At 37.5% G+C, this 18,581-nt stretch overlaps 1 protein-coding gene across 1 annotated transcript; it reads right to left on the bottom strand.

Moving 5' to 3' along the window:
- Positions 1-3,299: 3,299 nt before the first annotated feature.
- LOC306766711 (creatine kinase U-type, mitochondrial-like) lies at positions 3,300-17,946 on the bottom strand (the record flags this gene model as incomplete). Its single annotated transcript, XM_079254531.1, has 9 exons — positions 3,300-3,413; positions 6,802-6,927; positions 7,291-7,425; positions 8,039-8,162; positions 10,249-10,334; positions 10,945-11,166; positions 11,853-11,948; positions 14,465-14,663; positions 17,801-17,946. The coding sequence occupies 9 exons, from the start codon at positions 17,944-17,946 to the stop codon at positions 3,300-3,302; spliced, it is 1,248 nt and encodes a 415-aa protein (XP_079110657.1).
- Between the last annotated feature and the right edge of the window lie 635 nt (positions 17,947-18,581).

The raw sequence follows: 18,581 nt of genomic DNA, 5'->3' as shown, positions 1-18,581 counted from the left end.
GACAGTGCAGCTCATCGGGAGTACTTGGTAACACTTTTTCCTCTGATCAGCCATATATATTTTTTTCAAATTTATTTCTTTGAGACAGTTTTTTTATTTTTTATTATTCAAATGTCATTTAGTTGAAGACAGTAACAACTTAGACAAAAATCCAGTAACAGAAATTGTTATATTTGCATGTAACTGAGCCTGATACAAACTTGGAGACAAGTCCTGTTAAGAAATTTTGCTAAGATTTTGCATTTGAGCAATGGTGCAAAAATTTGTGTTAGATATGTTACATTTAGTTAACAGAAAACCTCCTTGCCTTTTAAGCATGGGGATGAAGAACAGATTTCACCACATCAGCAAATTCTTGAAGCAAACAATGCAGTTTAAAAAAATGAAAATGAGAGAATGGCTTCCAGAGCACAATGATGATCCAGAACACACCTTAAAATCCATGACAGATGTTGGGTCCTCTCAGGGCTATCGTTCAGCTGCTCCGGGTCATTCTCTGCTGCATTGTTCTAGTGATCATATAGCTCTTGTGCTCAGTATTTAGATAGTTTTTTCCTCATGTTACAATTCTTTGCCCCTTTACTCTCCAGTGTTTGGGTTTACCCTTCATTGACTACGGTAATAAAACATGCCATTGACTTTATGATTTTGGAAACATAGTAATAAACAGTTGATGTTTTGATAGCCATTATATAGTAAAATGTGTTAGTATGAAAGAAACCACATATTAAATTTGAGTCTTTTAAAGAGAGATGCAATACCTCAGAAAGTCTCCTTGTCTTTGTAGCTCAGTGGGAGATCCACAGATGATCGCTGAGCTGTGTTAGTCCTTTAGACCCACACTGCTTTACTTTCAGGCCTGCTGCTGTTTACTGTAAACCCCCTGTAGAGGAATTCAGAAACTAGACAGAAATAAGTTTAGAGCATCCACCTCAGTTTATTCATTTAGGCAAGCATTGAAGGTAAGCACCATAAACACTTACTGCTGAAGCAATACAGCATAAGCTTCATCATTTCAAATCTGCATGTTTGTGAATGTGCAACACCCATCAGTGTTGTAGAGATCTGCTTTTTGTACCCACCAAACTCCTTCCCTCCCCCATCAGAGCCTTGATGCCTTTATGAAGTGGTTACCATGACAACTTGTCTGCTCCTCAGCCATATTTGGAACAAGGAGGGAAAGAAGAGAGGAGACATCCGCTGCATTATGCTACTGACATGCTCTGACTATAATGAGGTAGAAGGAAATCTGTGTATTTAGGACATCAGAGCCCTTCGTCCAAATCCTCTAGTATGAAACAGATTTTTCATGCCACACAACACCTACACTTGACAGCTCAGCTGTGTCTCCTCACAACACTGAATGCCTTGTTATTGTGTTAGCTGCTAGCCCAAAACACTGTAAAAAAAAAACAAAAAACAAAAACTCGCCCATTTCATCACAACAGAAAATATCCATTCATTCGCAATGGGACAAAGCAGTTGTTAGACTTCCTCTACTGCAGAGAAAATGCTGATGTCTTCAACCTTTTCAAATAAAGGCTCACATTCAAGTCTATGTGCTCACACAAGGGCAAATTCATGTGGCACGTTTTTCTGGTCTGCACCATACTGCATGTAATCCAACTAGCCATATAAAGCAGTTCATTGTGGAGCTCACAGCTGAACTTTGATCTTTAATATATTTCTTTTTTTTTGGGTTAAAAGAAAAATACATCTTATTCAGTAAAATAAGTTTTTTGTTTTTTTTTTTAAAAAAAAGGTTAAATAGTTCCTTAAATTAGCTAGATGCAGTACGTTCCACTTAGACAGGATGAATTTGTGGAGAGAGTTGGTATTGACACTACAGAACTTCATACAAATAAACACAAAAACCACTAAGAACTGCAATCCTGCAGGTTTTGATTTAACACACCCAATTCAAATTAAATGGCTCACTTCAACATCTTCTTATCAAGTTCTGCTCTAGGATGTTGACAGATAATTCTGATTCAGCTGTGCTGCAACAAGAAACCTGTAAAACCTGCAAGACAGCAGCCCTCAAGGACCAGCTTTATACATCCCTTAAATATAGACTAATATAATCCTTTATGAAAATCAATTCAAATGGGAAGATCTTTTGAGTACTTATAGTTATTGATTATTACAAGGTTTGACTTTAAACTGAGTTCTTCACTGCTCTGCATCAATAAGCAGAGGATAGGATCAAAACATTTTAAATTAAGGGAAAGAAAATCTGGAATTTTCAGATTTTCAGGTCTAATGTCTGCTTGAAACTATGAATGTGTCTCCACCCTTTGACGCATAATACAGTTTTGTTATGCCTAAGACTAAACAATGTCACATGACACTATACAACAATGTTGATCTCGATCATGACCTGAAAGCTTAGTTGCTATGGTTACCTAAAGCTTGGACTTATTTGTAAAAAGAAATCCTCTTGGACACAGAAGAATTTCTTCAAGCTCACACTGAAACATTAAAAGTAACACAACATCAACAAATAAGAGCCAGACAGAGGAGGAGGTGCTTTTAAATAGAAGGTCTCTTTAATAAAAGACATTACAGTATGACATTCAGATAAAATGATATTGCTCCGGGAGCTTACAGTGCAGAGTCCAACTCAACCAGTGTGTTATAATATTTTAATATGACACCAGTGTGTCATCATTCATCCAAATCCTTTGGAGAACACATCTCTTCGGTCTGCAGTCAGTAAATATACATTCAAGTCCACTCAAAATGGTGAAAAGACACTATGCACACACAATCCACTATGGAGAGTATAGCACACATGGATGGACTGCACAAGAACCAAATAATAGGCAATCAACACACTGGAGTGTAGGGTAGGGGGTGAGGTGGGGGACAGGCTGAGTATAGGACATGCTGTAAGAAGGGACTTGGCAATGGATAAGTGGCATGGTTTAGGGTCAGAGCCACAGATGCTGACTGGCCATGCAGAGAAAGCCCCGCAATTTCTGCAACCTTAAAAATCATTGTTGCCATTTTAAAACAAGCTTAGAATCAGACTCTGGTTTTATTTCCTGCACTGGCCTTAAAACAGCCAAGTTCTAGGACTGATTATGTTTAGCCAGATAGCTATAAATAGAATATATACAATTAATTAGATAGATTATATTGTGGGGGAAAAAGGGGAGATTAGATAGGTAGGATAGTAGTAATTATAGTTGCAAATGAGGCAATGAGATATTTGTAATATCTATGGACACACAGAAAGTAGTTTGTGCATGTGTGTGTGCCCAAAGGTCTGTGTGCAGGGATGTGGGGATCAGTGTCTACTTAAACTGCTTGAGAGGTGGGGGCACCTTGATGTCCTGGCCTTTCTCCAGTCTCTTCTCGCACTCAATTAGGTAGTTGACGCCATCTATCACTGTCTGCACCAGCTGGACCTGGGGTTTAAAGAAGAGACAATATTTCTAAACCGTGATCTTTTCATCTCACACTCAAGCTTCTTCTGAATGATGTTCAAGTCTAGCAATGAAATGATTTAAATTAATCATGTGAGCACTTTATCCAGATTTTGGAAAGGAAGAATGTTATCATGTATTGAAAGAATTTAAACACGCTTATTTTTGATAAAGTTCAGGACTGCTGGGCTGCACAGTGCCATAACGGTTAGATCTATGGCCAAACAGCAAGAGGGTCACTGGTTTGATGTTTGCATCTTCTCCCCATAGGTAGCTGTCACTGGGCAGATGCAGATTACACTCTGGACAGGTCGCCAGTAAATCACAGGGCCACACAGAGCGACAAACAACCATTCAACCTCACACTTGCTCCTAGTGACAGTTTTGGAGTAATCAATTAACCTAACATGCATGTCTTTGGGCTGTGGGAGGAAGCCAGAGTACCCAGAGACAACCTATGTCCAAATGGGGAGAACATGTTCAAAGGCTATTCAACACCCCCAGTGCTATCCCACTGAAGTGGGGCTTTGCTAGAAGATGCTATGCAAGGCCTGAAGTCTCGTGTGTATTCCTGGAGTGTGCAAGAGAAAAGCCATCATTGGAGCTTCAGAGGCCGAAGAGAACGGTTCAAGATGCCCGAGGATAGGGACAAGCAGTGGGCTAATGCTGCTTGGACACAGGCACACAAGCAGGGAACTGTTCACTCTTGGTCATGTTGCATGGGTGAGTGAGTAGGAAGTTGAAAGAGTCAAAACCCACTATAACCCCAAATACTTCACAGATGTGTCAAGTGCATCAAAAGATGTCTGCCACAACCAAAACCTTGTTGGCTCCTCCAAATGAAAGTCAACAACAAAGCCCACAACCAAGACAAAAACGTCAAGTATTACTCAGAGAGGAAGATGCTTTAAAACCTATGTATTTAACTAAACCTTTCTTTTAAATAGATGCTTGATTCTAAGCATTTAGTTATAGTATAATGTGTGATATTCAAATAAGATTAGATAATAAAACTAATGTCATCAGAAAGATTGTATATTTTGTTTTTCACATTTAGTTTTACAAAGCAATCTTAATTTAAGCAAACTATGGGTGAAAACTCTTTGGCTTCTTGTTCATTGTTGTACAGTATTTCGAGTCTCTTTAGCATAAAGTCAAGAATGTGCCTTATATTTCTAATAATCTGATGAAGAATACATCCAGAAAGATAAAGAACTGTATTTTTTCATTATACTGCTTTTTATATTATACTGCTGTTTATATTAATTTTGTTGACATATAGTTGCTTTATCTTCAACTTCTTGTTAGTTACTGGAACTGCTCATAACTTTTGAGGGTATGGACTCTTATCTGGCCAAATGAGGAATAATTTCCTATTTCATTTATCCAATAATCCTCATTCTTACTGTCTTCACCCTGGGAACTATCCCCTTAGTTATGAATTTCTCCAAAGCACTAAGGGTCTGAAACCTTATGACCCACTGAGTCAGAAAACAGTGTGCAATAGGGAAAACATTATGTTCTTTTGTTGAACAGTACTTTGCACACTGCACTCGAACTGAAGACAATGAAGAGCCGTCTCTAGCCTTCGTATCATCAACATGTGGAACCACACTCACAACAACGGAGAACTGACCTATTGTGCTGTAGCACTCCGTCACACAGTCGTTCCACCAAGACCGAGAGCATAACAACGACTACTTGGCCAGCTTCTCCTCTCTCATCACAGCTTTTTGAAAGATAGTAACTGAACCTTTTCATGTAAAACAATGCAAAACGAAACATTAAATTTCAGTTCCTGTCATTTATTAAACCTGATTTGAAACTGAGGGTTTAAACAGACCAGCAGTTTTCTGGGAGTTTGTTCTACAAGTGAGGAGCATGCCTCTCCATGTTCAGTTCTGATTCTGGGAAAAGAAAGTCGATTCCACCCTGATGACCTGAGGGATGTTGTTGGTTCATAGGTAACCAGAAGATACTGAATGTATTTTGGCCCTAAACAATTCAGGCGCTTTGTAAAGTAAAAGTTGGATTTTCAAGTCAGTTCTTTCACAAACATTTAAAGATTTGAGAACTTTGAGTTATGTGAGCCACTTTCTTGGTCCTAGTGAGGACTCGAGCAGCAATATTCTAAACTAACTGCAACCATCTGGACGTTTTAGGGAGACCTAAAAGGACAGCATTACAATGGTATAGTGTAGTAAAGATAAATGCATGGACAGGGTTTTTAAAACCTGCTGAGACATTAGTCCTTTAAGCCTTGACGTGTTCTTAAAGTGATAACAAGACGTCCAAATGCTCTTCTGAAAGTTTTGTAAGAAATCTGCTTGTATTCATACCTCACACCATCTTCCCTTCTGGTTCAGTTTTGTCACCTTTCTACTCCAACTCCCTTCTATTTGGCCTCCCACAGAAAATCCTCCATAAACTTCAACTAGTACAGATATAATCAGCACAAATGATCATTATAACCCCATTTACCCGTCTTACATTGGCTCCATTGGCTTTCCATACTGCATTCACTTAAAAATACTACCGATACTTATTACCTACAAGGCTATACAACCTCACCCCTCCTTCACATCACATCCATATCTACTAGCACCCTCAGATTGTCTTTGTCCATCCATCTTACTGTCCCCTCTGCTCTTATATTTATTAAATATATTTGACATTTTTATCAGGGCTGTTGAAATCCAACTATTAATGCAGAGATAAATCTTAATTTTAACACATAAACAACAAAGTCAGTACATGTCATATTAAAAATCTGAATATGGCATTTTCTGTATGAGAGATGGGATGTATGCGTCATAGCAGTGAACCAATCCATCAAGCACGACTTTATCCTTCTTATTTCTGAAGACTCTGACAGGTTTCCAGCCTTACATTTAAAGGATGATGCAGGATATAACACATCATACAATTAATCACTCAGTCATCGTGTTGAACTGGGAGGTGCGAACACCAATGTATGAGTAAAAAGTTTGAGAACCATTGCAATAGACTTTGGTTTTGTTGAGACAAATGAACAATCCATGTCTGAAGAAGGGCTGGTTCATAAAACACAACACAGAGATCAAACTTTTTAAGGAGCAGCTTCTGGTGTGCAGACTGAATCATCTCTTATCACCTCTTCAGTCCATCATCCAGCATTACTTTCCTGGGAAATGCATGTGATCACTTGTTTTTATAAAAGAACATCCGACCAACATCATATTTAGCTAATGTTTTACCGGAGCTGCAGATGTTGACCTTTTGCACACATCTCTAATAAAACAGTTGGATAGATGAATATAGTGCTCTGGGCTGTGAGGTGGCAGTTTCACTAAACTTGCATTTCTGAGCATCTTTACCTAGATTCACTTACCTCAGACTGTCCCAGACGATCCAGGTTTGATATGTCAAACACACCTCCCACAGCTGCAGTGTCCACTCCCCCTGTCCCTCGCTTCTGCAGACGCAGGTTGTCCAAGATCTTACTGAAACGGGGATCCTGTGAAGTAGAGAATGTGAATTCATGGCAGGTACGTGCAACTGTTTTCACCACCAATATAACAGCAAGAGAAATGACATATTGTCTTTTATCTGGGGTATTTACTCTTAAATTAGTGTATAGTGTTTATATTTTGTGACTGTGGAGTGAGGAAGTCAGATTCCTCATTGGAAACACATTTGAGACATATTTAATATCTCATTGCAACTAGACACAATTTAATTGCATAGTTCACTTGTATACTGGTCGCAAAAAGGATAACTTTTACAACCAGTAGAAAAAATGTTCACGCTGGCAGAAAATACTACATGAAACAGACTGAGATGTTGGCTTTTCTTTTAAAGTGTTTTGTTTTTGTTTTACCTTGCTCAACAGAGGCAGTTTGACATGGACTCCAGCCCTGAGACCTGTGCCCAGGTTGGAGGGGCATGTGAGGATGTAACCGAGCCTCTCGTTCCACATAAACTCCCAGCCTTTTTGCTGGATCAGATGTTCCACCTGAAAAGCAAATTATCAATTACAGTGAGCAGTAAGCAGCCTTTTACTTTCATTTTTATGTGAGACTTATTGTCTCATGGGGCAGTTGCTTACGTGCACAGTTAACTCCAGTGCACAATAATGCAACCAGATGTTGTAGTTTTTCCCTTTGCTCCTTCACTAATAGTAGACTTACTCTTCAATAAACAAGTTCTGTTCATATGACCATGTTTACACAGAGTGTTTTGTACATCTTTGCCCAGATCTAATTTTGAGGTTGCATGTAGACCTGTGTAAGCAGTTTCAGCATGAGCAAGCATTCTTTATGTGGATCCTTCCAGACAGTCTTAATGCTCTCCCTTTGTGTTTATTCAATCTATAAAACCATCTAAATGTAACAGACCAGCAGTCACTATCTTTATTAAATCAACACAGCCAATTTTAGACTGCATGTGATGTGGTTTGACTGTAACTCTTTACTCTCCAGGTGTATAAATTAAAGTTATACATGCATTTAGCAAATATCACAGACAATGAGAAATCAGGAAGAATAAAAGAAAGATTCTCTTCCTTAAGATTTTAAAACACCTTTAACTATCTTTCAAGATTCAGTCTCATAAAGAAACATTCTTACCTCCTTGAGGCCTCTGCAGAACCTCTCAAAGACTCTCTTCATGTTTCCTCCCTTCTCCATAGAGATGACCCTGGTGTGATCCTCCTCATTGACCCAAATCAAGAATGTCTTCTCATTGTTGTGCCTGCACAAAGAGAAGTTATTTTGATATATACAGCTCTGAGGCTTGAAAGAGAGGGATCTGTCCTGTGTAGGTCATAACTGTTAAGGATCAGTGGACAGACCCAGTGAAGACACCAGGGTCATATATTCTGATGAGGTATCCAATAAAACTAAACATAAAGTTGGTATTCCTCTTATTTCCTAATGCTGTGCTTTCTGGTATTTGTCATCGTGCTTGTTTCTGCAACAGATCATTCAGTTTATCAAGTCCTTTACTGATTATTGGCATATTATACAGAAATCAGATCCTTTCTTCAGTAGATAAACTCAAATAAAATATTAAGATTCAAATAGTATTAAAGGAGTCTTTGAGACAAACGATTCAACATTGTTAAGTCATACAAAAATGCATACATTTTGGAAGACTAATAATAAGACAAAACAGGTTTTAATAAGGGGAAATAAGGTAAAGTTTAGGACAAACAGAGCAGACAGTGAAAATGAGAGCCGGTGAATAACAAAGCTGCCAGTACACCTGAAAGAAGAGATGACGGTGGGTTGAAGTGTAGGTGAATTATTAAGGAGAACAGAGGTCGGCCTGGCAGAGAAAGCAAGGAAAGATGCTGGTGATTGATTTTGGCCCGCTGACTCACTGAATTGGGTTATTCCTGGGTACATAGTGAAACTCAATGCCGAGGGGGCATTGTCCATATCGCTAATGCACTTCTTCCACAGCTCAGGAAATGTAAAAGCATGTAACTGGTGCAAAAAATGCTAAGTAAAAAAAACTTTAAAAAAAGAATCAAAATGAATGATTTGATAACTGTTAAATTTCAATATTAAAAGGTAAAACTGTGAAATGTAACCTAATCTTGAGCAAACAGATGATCATGTCAAACAAATAAGCATCATCTAGTTACGTTTACATGGAGTACATTTAATTCAGTCAAGAGTCCAATCAGAATAAAAATGCATCATGTAAACACCAAAGTTGATCCGATAGGCCACGACTGGAAAGAATTTTCAGTCGGATTAAAAAGGGCAGATCAAGACCTTTTCATGGTCGGGTCAGAAGGTACAACTAACCACGTATACACTCATTCCAATTGTTTTGTGGTGGATGTTGTTGTGTGAATGCTTGAATGCACATGGGGGTTACGTGATTTAATAATAATAATCTTTTCAGAGAAGATTTCAACAATGGCGACAGCAAAAAAAGAACAGCATTGTAGTGAAAACTATGTTTTTGTTGGAAACTGAAAGAGTTAAAGATTATTGAGCATTTCAACAGTCAAAAGGTGTTGAAAAAAAAAACACCACTTTTTCTGGACAAGTAGGCACTGCACATGTCAAAAAGGTTACAGTTGCATTCATCTGTTCATCATGTAAATACAACTGATTGGACAGCTTTACATAGCTTACACATTAGCTGGAAATCTGTGATCAGATTTATTTAAATCAGTTAAGATTAAATGTTTTTCCCAATAACCCCAATACTCTTCTGTACAATGGAGGTAGAGACATTTTGCCATGAAGTTTTGTGTTTATAATTCCCAGAAGTTGACTATGACTGGCATACATGGGGCTTTACACATACAACAGCTTTTTAAATAAGGTCCCTGATCTGACCTGGTTGTGACTCCTAAATAGCTGTTTTAGCTAGAGGCAAATCCACATCTCTTACTGTTAGACAGCCACTCCTCCAGATGAACACCACAGAGTAAAATAACAGATCATCAATGCATTTAGTCTGTTAACTTTTTGCTGCCATGACATAGCTCTGGTTCTGTCAATAGCTGCAGGCAGCTGTGGCCAGTTTTGGTGAAAACAATGTTTGTATTCATCTTTCAGTTCTGTCAGTCAGATACAAGTTGAAAGTAAATGCTTTTTTCCCACTGCAGAAGCTAGTGGGGGCCAAATCGCTAGTCAGCATCAGTGTTGATGACAAAACTATTGTTCAAACCACCAGTTCTTCTGGTGGTTCTTCTGAAGTAAAAGTCCAGGTTTTATACAAATACCAGGATTTTTACGGCAGAAAGTTCTGGTATTGTACAAATAATAAAAACATATTTTGTCCACTGTTATATAAATTTGTTATATTGGCTTACCAAATACCACGAGCATCTGGCCAGTCACGAGCCATGCCGGCACAAGTAAGCAGGGGTGACACAGGCTTGTCAAACAAAAAGTGGTCCTGCAAAACAAAAACGAAAAAGGAAAAAAGGGAGAAAAAAAGGTGTTTTACACACAGCTTGGACTGGACAGTATTTGTCAGCTAGCTGAAAATTAATGTGACCAAAATTTGACACTGGACTACCAATGTAACTTTTTCCACTTACACATTTGTTCTTAGCACACAGCATGAAGTAACATTCTTAACATTTCCTTAAGCCTATTTTCTCTCTAGAACTGCAGGTATTGAGTTGCACACAACAGGCCTACAGATACCAGGGGGGCATGACTTCAAGAATGATTTAATCTGGCAAATCTGCCTCATTGACTGGGAGAAAAATGCCACTGCTGTCACAATGCAACCATATCTGATCACACGTGATAAAAATGTCTTCCCGTTATTGTTTTCCTCTACTAAGCCTTTCAGACAATTTCAATTAACATCCAGAGCATGCTTAAATCTGCTGTATATAAGCAGGACATCTCGGTATACTGAATAAGTGCATGTTAATCTATGAAGCATTTTGAAACACTCATTGATAGATCTTTCATGACAAATGCTGCATTTTCAGAAATTTTCTGAAAATGTCTGGAAAAATGACAAAGGAAGATGGTTATGTGAATTCACTCACATCGATGAGTTGCTGTTGCTCCTTTTCTGTCATTTGGGTAAGACTGTAGTATCTCCCAGTTAGATCACCTTTTAGACCAGAAAGGGCATCCACAACCACCCTCTCTACTTCCCTGCGCTCTGCCCGTGTGCAGGCAGGAGGCAGGCTCAGCCCCCGGATACTGCGGCCTGTCCTCACCCTGGATGACAGCACGTAGCGTTCATCAAAATGGCCTGATTGGATCTGAAATGAAGATATGTACGGAAAAAATGTGTTGGGTGTTTCTGCATTTAAATTGAGAGGTTATCATGCAGCTGAAGAAATCAATGGTCAAATAAATTGCACTTGTACTGAGTTATTTTTTGTCTTTAATGATAGAGACTTTTGATTTGAGTGCAGAGTTCCTTGTTTGAGCACAGAGTTTGTGCTATTGTTTTCAAAACTTTGCCTATGCATTCACATACATATACATCTGCATGTACTAATGTCCTGTGTTGTTTGAGCTCATCACCTTGCAAACAGGATTCTACAGTGTCCGCATGAAACAAAATGTGCTTTGGGATTGCTGTGAATTTCCAGAATACCAGTTTCCCTATAGATAATTACTAGTTAATGACATACACTCCCTCTTGTCTTGCAGGATTACTTCTTATTTTATACTTTGATTTGATCAATCAAAATCTCACATAGATATGTATAAATCTTCTATTATAATCATAATATCAAAATAGCATCAAAGCATCCATGTACAGGGATGCTTCACTGGTTTATTGAAGCACTAACTATAACAACCAGAATTTGTTTAAGAAAACCAAAAAAGCCAAACACTTTTACCAGATTTAAATTAAATTCAGATATGTGCAGCTAAACTGCTCTCATCTGGCCATGCTGTGTCATCTAGACAGATTTCACTCTGAGACTTGCAGTACCTTGCTGGCATCCAGGTCAGTGGGGTGCTTCATGATGCAGGGGTCATAGCCATTATGCCTCTCTCTGATGACAGGATCCATCAGGTCTGCAAATACCTAAATAAAAGCAGTCCAACATTAAAGAATGAAGAGATATAAAAGCTTAAGATGTTTGCTGCATACTACCTGCAATACACATTGTTAAAGAGGATGTAGATTATTAATTAAGGATCCTCATTTAACTTTCCTCAAAATGATTTCAGTAATTACTGCCACAGTTTTTATTACAAATGGCACAACTTCACTCAAAGTGAAAAACTATTAATTTTCTATTTACTCACATGGATTAAGTAAGATGAGGAAAAGGACATTAATTTAAATTAAAATAGATGTCCATGATGTTCTGCATGTTCATTTACATTTTTCATCAACATGCCCGTTATTAACAGAAAACAAATTCAAGTTAATTAATTAAATGAATACAGAAAACAGAAATATGGATATGGATAATATTTGACGAATATGGATAATATTTGTCCCCCTTCACTTTCTGCAAAGCAACAAAGCATAACTTTAAATGCACTGCAATCCCATTGAGGACAAATAAGGGCTGGGTCCAAAACATCTCTGGATCCAATACACTCCTATAACAATAGATCAATGCCTCTCAACGGATACTAAATGAAAATCAATACATTTTAACTACTTTTTATCATTATTTCATCAGGTAATCCTCTAAATTCTGTTCTGATTAATGTGTAGCTGGTCTTTTGTATTTACGTTAACATTTATTAAGCTGGTACAGTTATTATTTGTCTTATGACTACCGCACACTCTATGCAACAGACTATGTCCAGTAATCATAATCACATCACAAGATTATAACACAAGATCTTGATCTTTTGGTCAAGACATTTCCTAACTGCATTGTCAAAACTTGTCTAACACAGTGTAATTTCCCACATTAGTAATACCACTCCCTGTGACTAATAGAAAAAACAGATTTCTTCAGAAAAACAGCTGGAAACAGTGGTGTCATTCTGGTCCGAGAGTGACCTGCATCTAGTTTTTATCATGACCCAGTTAACATCAGATTTAAAAAGACACACTTCTAGCTTAAGATATTTCTGTTGTGTCCAACTGAAGTAGGCAAATGAAATAGAAATGTAATTAGACCCCCATTAGAATTAGATAATGAGACATCCCAATGTCCTGGCTTAAACTCCTTCCTCTTTAATACTTGAAGACTTCTTCCTCTGAGGCAGAACTGATTAATTCAGGACAGACTACAGAAACTTCCACATTGTCATTAGGTTAAAGCCATCAGTTAAAATATTTCTAAAGGATTTGTGACAATTCATTCATTCATTTAATTAACCCCCAATTCAAGTAGTGAGGTAGTTTAAGATGAACAGACATTACAACATAATGTTCAGATACAATTGGGTCAACTTCCCGGTATCTGTGTCATGGTGGTTTTTGACATTGAAATGAGCTGATTCATTATTTAATCGATTCATCTCAATGTAACAAGGGCCAATTCAATTGTGATTTGTAAATATTCTGATGGAAAAATCATGATATTGTGAGCCTCTATAGAGGACAGATAGTCAGAATAATGTTTGTAGAAAGTTTCTTATCTCCTACTTCAAAGTGTGTCTGGAATGGCAACATCTGCAAAGGACATTTACCCCCTGCAGGAGATTGGTGTCATTAACCCAGCTCTGGGGGTCCTACACCAAATACAAATATATTTAATCATAATTCAATGACAGAATAAGCTTCAAAGTGTGGCAGGAAGCTAAAAGTTGCTCTGCCACCCAGACATGTTTGGAAGACGAACCAGTCTGTCTCCCTAAAGTGTCTGGGAGGTAAACAGTAAACAACAGAGAGTAAGAAACTAGCAGCTAGCCTTGCAGCTGCTGGTACAGAGCATGAGATTTTACTCGTTGGGCTTGATGGCTAGCATTTGGAAACATTTAGGCTTTTATATACATGAGAACACACAAGGCCTGGGCAAGACTTGAAAGTTGTTTAAAGCCAAAATAAAATCTATTGGTGATAGTACAAACATGTAACAGCAGCTCTGTTCCCTGCCAGGTTAGAGGAGGTAATTGTTCCTAACTATTGCTAACACATATTTCTTGAAAATTCCCAGAAAACATTTAAAGAAAATATGTAAAACAGGTTTGACATTTGTTGGATTTATTTATGGTTTCACGTAACAAAATAAAACAGTGGAGATAAGTTTGTTTGGTTACTTGAATGAAAGGGTAATGAATGGAGTATAAAATAGTATGCAGGTAGCCATAGAGTGAGAAAAAAAAAACCTTAATGTCGAAAAAAGATGCATGAAAATCCTGGTAATTATTTAATGATCTATGCTGAATCTATTTAGAATTGTGATGTACCTAAGATTGCACATACAGAATTGACATACCAGTGAGGAAACAAGCAGCAGCAGGTCCTAACTTCATTTCTGCCCGCTAGAAAAATGACTGAACAAATTCTGGACATAAACCCCCCCCCAAAAAAAAAATTAATTGCCTAAATCAGAGGAGAACCTCTGAGACACAACCACAACTCAACCCAAGAATGCTCTCTATCTCTTAAAAGGTATGATGATGTCTGACCTCATAAGACTCCTCATCTCCTGCTACCAATCCAACGGTCTTGATGAAAGGGTGCCCAGGGTTGTCCACACCCGTCTGGATGGCCTGGTCCAAAGTAAAACCATTGGGAGTGGCCTTATCACACAGCTTGGCATAGATTGCAGGTGTCAAATTACTGGCCATGCAGTTGTTGTGTTTGCGTAGGTCAGGGTACTCCGCACTGCACAAATATAAACGGGAGAAAAATCAAGCTGTATTGATTTTTGACACAGTCTTCTGGTTTAGTTTAGTCACTGGTTAACTGTGGTTCTATACTCTTGTAGCAGGTGCAGATGGAGAACATTTCCCGCAGCATGCCTTCACCCAACCAAAGTTGATGCCTGTGAACTTCTCGAAATAGTGCACCCCAGGACTGATTAACTGTAAGAATGTGAAGGCTTATATTATCATTAAAAAAATGCTCTTTCAACTGTGTTTAGTCACTATTAAAAGCTACACCAGATGGTAAAAGAGTTAATCATTTACTCCATCATTGACAGAGAATACAGACCTATGTGTCATAAAACAATGAAAATGAACTGTAAAAACCGAAGATTAAATACTGTTGATCTCGCTCTTCAAATGTCAAGTTAGGTTTGAGTAAAGTTTAAAAGAAAATGTTTCCAAAGACTACATTTTATTAAAGCAATATTGGTTTGTTTTGCAAATGCATTCAACCCCTTTGGCATTTTATCCTAACCTGTTGTCTTGAAACCCTGAATACAACTGGATTTGGCAGGGGTTTGTATTATTTTACCAATACAATATACAAACACATAACAAGGTGCAAATCATAAAGTACATACCCGTGAACAAGTTAGGAAAAGACAAAAAAAATTAAAAAATTAAAAAAATAGTAATTTGGTATAGTACTTTCTACACAAAAATATTTTTTCACAAAAATACCTTTTTAACAATCATAGCAATAACATTTTTTGATGAGGTCTCTAAAGTTAGCACACCTGGTTGCACTCTTAAGGTCATATCACAAATATTCGAAGTGACTGAGGTCTGAGCTTGAACTACACCAGTAGTAGGCAATTTTGCTCCTAAAGAGTTGTGGGATTTATTTCCTGCTCTAAAACAGCTGGATCAAATTAAATGGATCCAACTCTGATCAAGTTCTGCTCAGTGAATCATTTAATTTGAATCAGGTTAGCTGAAATGAAGAAACCCCAAAAAACATGGAGAACTAAGGATCAAACTTCCTTATCCCTAACCAAGGCCAATCAAAGATTTTCATAATTATGTCCCTAAACTGCTTGATAGTATATGGACTCACTCTGATTCTGAATTGTGGAACCTCTTTTCCTTCTCTCAAATCTCTAGAAGACTGAAATAGTTTTGTTTCAACAACGGACCTGTAATGTGACTTAGAATCAGGAATTATTCCCTTAATCCTGGCAAATTATTCAGGTTATGTAGATGAAAAACACCTAGCAGTATGCTGCTGCCTCCATATTTACTGCTTGCTAATATTGTCAGGGTAATTTTTTCTCCCTTTTCTATGGACAGAAAACTCAGTTTTGGTCTCATCTGAACAGAGTAACTTCTTATGTTTAAGAGTATCTCACATGGCAATTGCCCAGCTGCAAACATGCTTTTCTATCCCTTAAGCAAACAAGCTTAACGCCTAGATATGTGTAGTATACAGCTTAAAATGATCCCATGTGACACTCCAATCTCTACTTTGAAGCTTTTTTCATCTTATTAAGGGTTACTTTTGGTCTTGTTACCTCTCTGATTAACGTTCTCCTTGCCTGGTTGACAAGGTGGTCTGCCTTTTCTTAGGTGGTTTCTGATATTTGCTGTGTTTTACACGGGTGTACTTTATTGCCCTCATAAGGTTATCAGGTTAAAATCAAATTTTTTTAGAACCCTCCTAATCCATCATTCTCAAAAATTGTTGCCCCTGACCTGTTTAAAGAGGTCCTTGGTCTTTACTGCAACCCTTAACAACAGGCATATACACACCAAGATCATGCAATACAAGGATTACACACAAGTGATTATAAATGCACAAATTATGTGACTTTTGATGTACAAATGTACAAATTAAAACTTAATTTGGAGCTTCAAATATAGATTAAATATATGTACTTGTGGAAAGAATTAGATGCTGATATAAAACATGTCCATTTAAATAACAGGTTGTAAAGCTACAAAGATGGAAAAACTGAATTAATTTCCCAAGAACTGTAAGATCTTTCCATTTTGTGGACAAGTCAAAAATCTTTTACATGGTCAAAAGTTCAGACTCCCTTTGCTTGTTAATCAATAAAGGAAATTTTCCCTTGAAGACTGATAACAGATCTGAGATCCAGTGTTCAAACTGTGTCTATTATCATATTTTCTGATCCTAAGAAACTTTCTTAAATAAGCCAACTGATATTAGAGAAAATACCAGAGATTTTAAAATGCAGCAGCATGTGGTGAGCTCAGAATTTAGGAGAGCCTATCAAAAAGATTTAGTACTAAGAAAATAAAGATGGCTAAAAGTACAAAATGTACGTTTGCAGCTTCAAACATATAGCCAAAATTAATATCTTCTAATAAAATGTGAATATTGTGTATTTAAACTTTGAAGCTTCGAATTGTAGGTCACCTTTCTCCAAAAGTTGTGAATCTTAATGTAGACTGATGCAGTAAATCAAATGCCTATGTACTTCCTGGTGGCTTTTTTTCTCAAATAAACATTGATGCAGTAATCCAGAATAAACATGTGCGTGTGTAAACCAATGTAAATGCTTTGTTTCTTCTAGTTGCCTTGGTTTGGCAAGTAGACATTTGAAATATAATTTGTATGAAGAAGGACTTATGTCACTGCAAGTGCTCTTTTAATGTGTCTGGTGTGTAACAGGTATACACCGGGCAGTTTTATATCTGAGCCGCAGATAATGTTTTACTAATCTGCATATAGTAGTGCTGTTTTATAGTATGTGATGACATGTCCTGGGGCACGTAGGCATCATTCCTCCAGCTCATATTTTAATTCCACCATACAATATCCACGTACTATCCAAGATATACCAATAATATAGTTTTAGCAATTAAACAGCAAATCTTTGCGTTCGGGTTTTTCACACATGCCTACCCCTCCACCTTCATTAGCACTGTAACATTATCAATATTTTTAATGATGCTGCATATTAATTAAGGTGACACAGCATTTCCTTAGATAAAAATAACAATAAATCCTTGCATATTCATCAATACAATTGAATAATAAGTGTTAGGGAAAATTTAAAAAAAAAAAAAAAAAAAAAAAAAAAAAAACCCAAAAAAACAACAACACATAGACTATCTGGGTAACGTTACCTGGCGGGGTACCGCCTGCGTACTGGCGATCCGGCGCTGACATGTTCCCGGTGGAGCAGAAACCCAGCCGTTACGGAGCCCCCTAGCAACGACAGGAGCCCCACTTTTCGTTTGGAGGACAAGATTCTTGAGAAGCTGCTTGCCATTATTTTATTTTTTTTTTTCTTAGACCAAAACAGGTGTTAAAATTACGCGATTTTTCCTACGACCATACAGAGAGATAGAGGACAGGTAGATTGCAGCGTTGGAGATGCAGCGCCTCTGATGGAATTATGTGGAGCCGTTTAACAGAGACGTTGTACTGGTGAAAATTCAGCACGAGACCGGAAACCTGTCAAAATAAAGCACGTTGTTTAAAAATCTTATAAGACTGTGACACAAAAATGAAAGAAATGAATGTTCAGTTCATTATTTTTGTTGTAGCAAATTTTCTCAGCAATAAATGTTAGATACTGTTGGAAATTTAACTTCTTTCCCTTTTAAATTATTTTTAATTTGCAGGGCCAGCTGGAGCCTGTAGAGGCCCTGAGAAGAATTTCATCAGCCAAGAATTGAGTATTCATTTATAATTATGCAATGTGATCTATACGCGTGGTATACTAAGTTTGCACATCCTCTGTACCTGCCTCTTACCCCCTTCACAAAGTAATGAAATAATCACAACTCATGTTATTTCAACGGCTTTCAATGTCCTACCCTCAAGGACATTTTACAACATGTAAATTGAAATAATAAAGAACAACATCAACATACATTAGGGTTATATAAATTACAAGGACTA

The sequence above is a fragment of the Telmatherina bonti genome (genome assembly GCF_933228915.1).
Source record: "Telmatherina bonti genome assembly, chromosome: 2".
Lineage (NCBI taxonomy): Eukaryota > Metazoa > Chordata > Actinopteri > Atheriniformes > Telmatherinidae > Telmatherina > Telmatherina bonti.
This window is presented reverse-complemented; position numbering and strand designations above follow the sequence as displayed.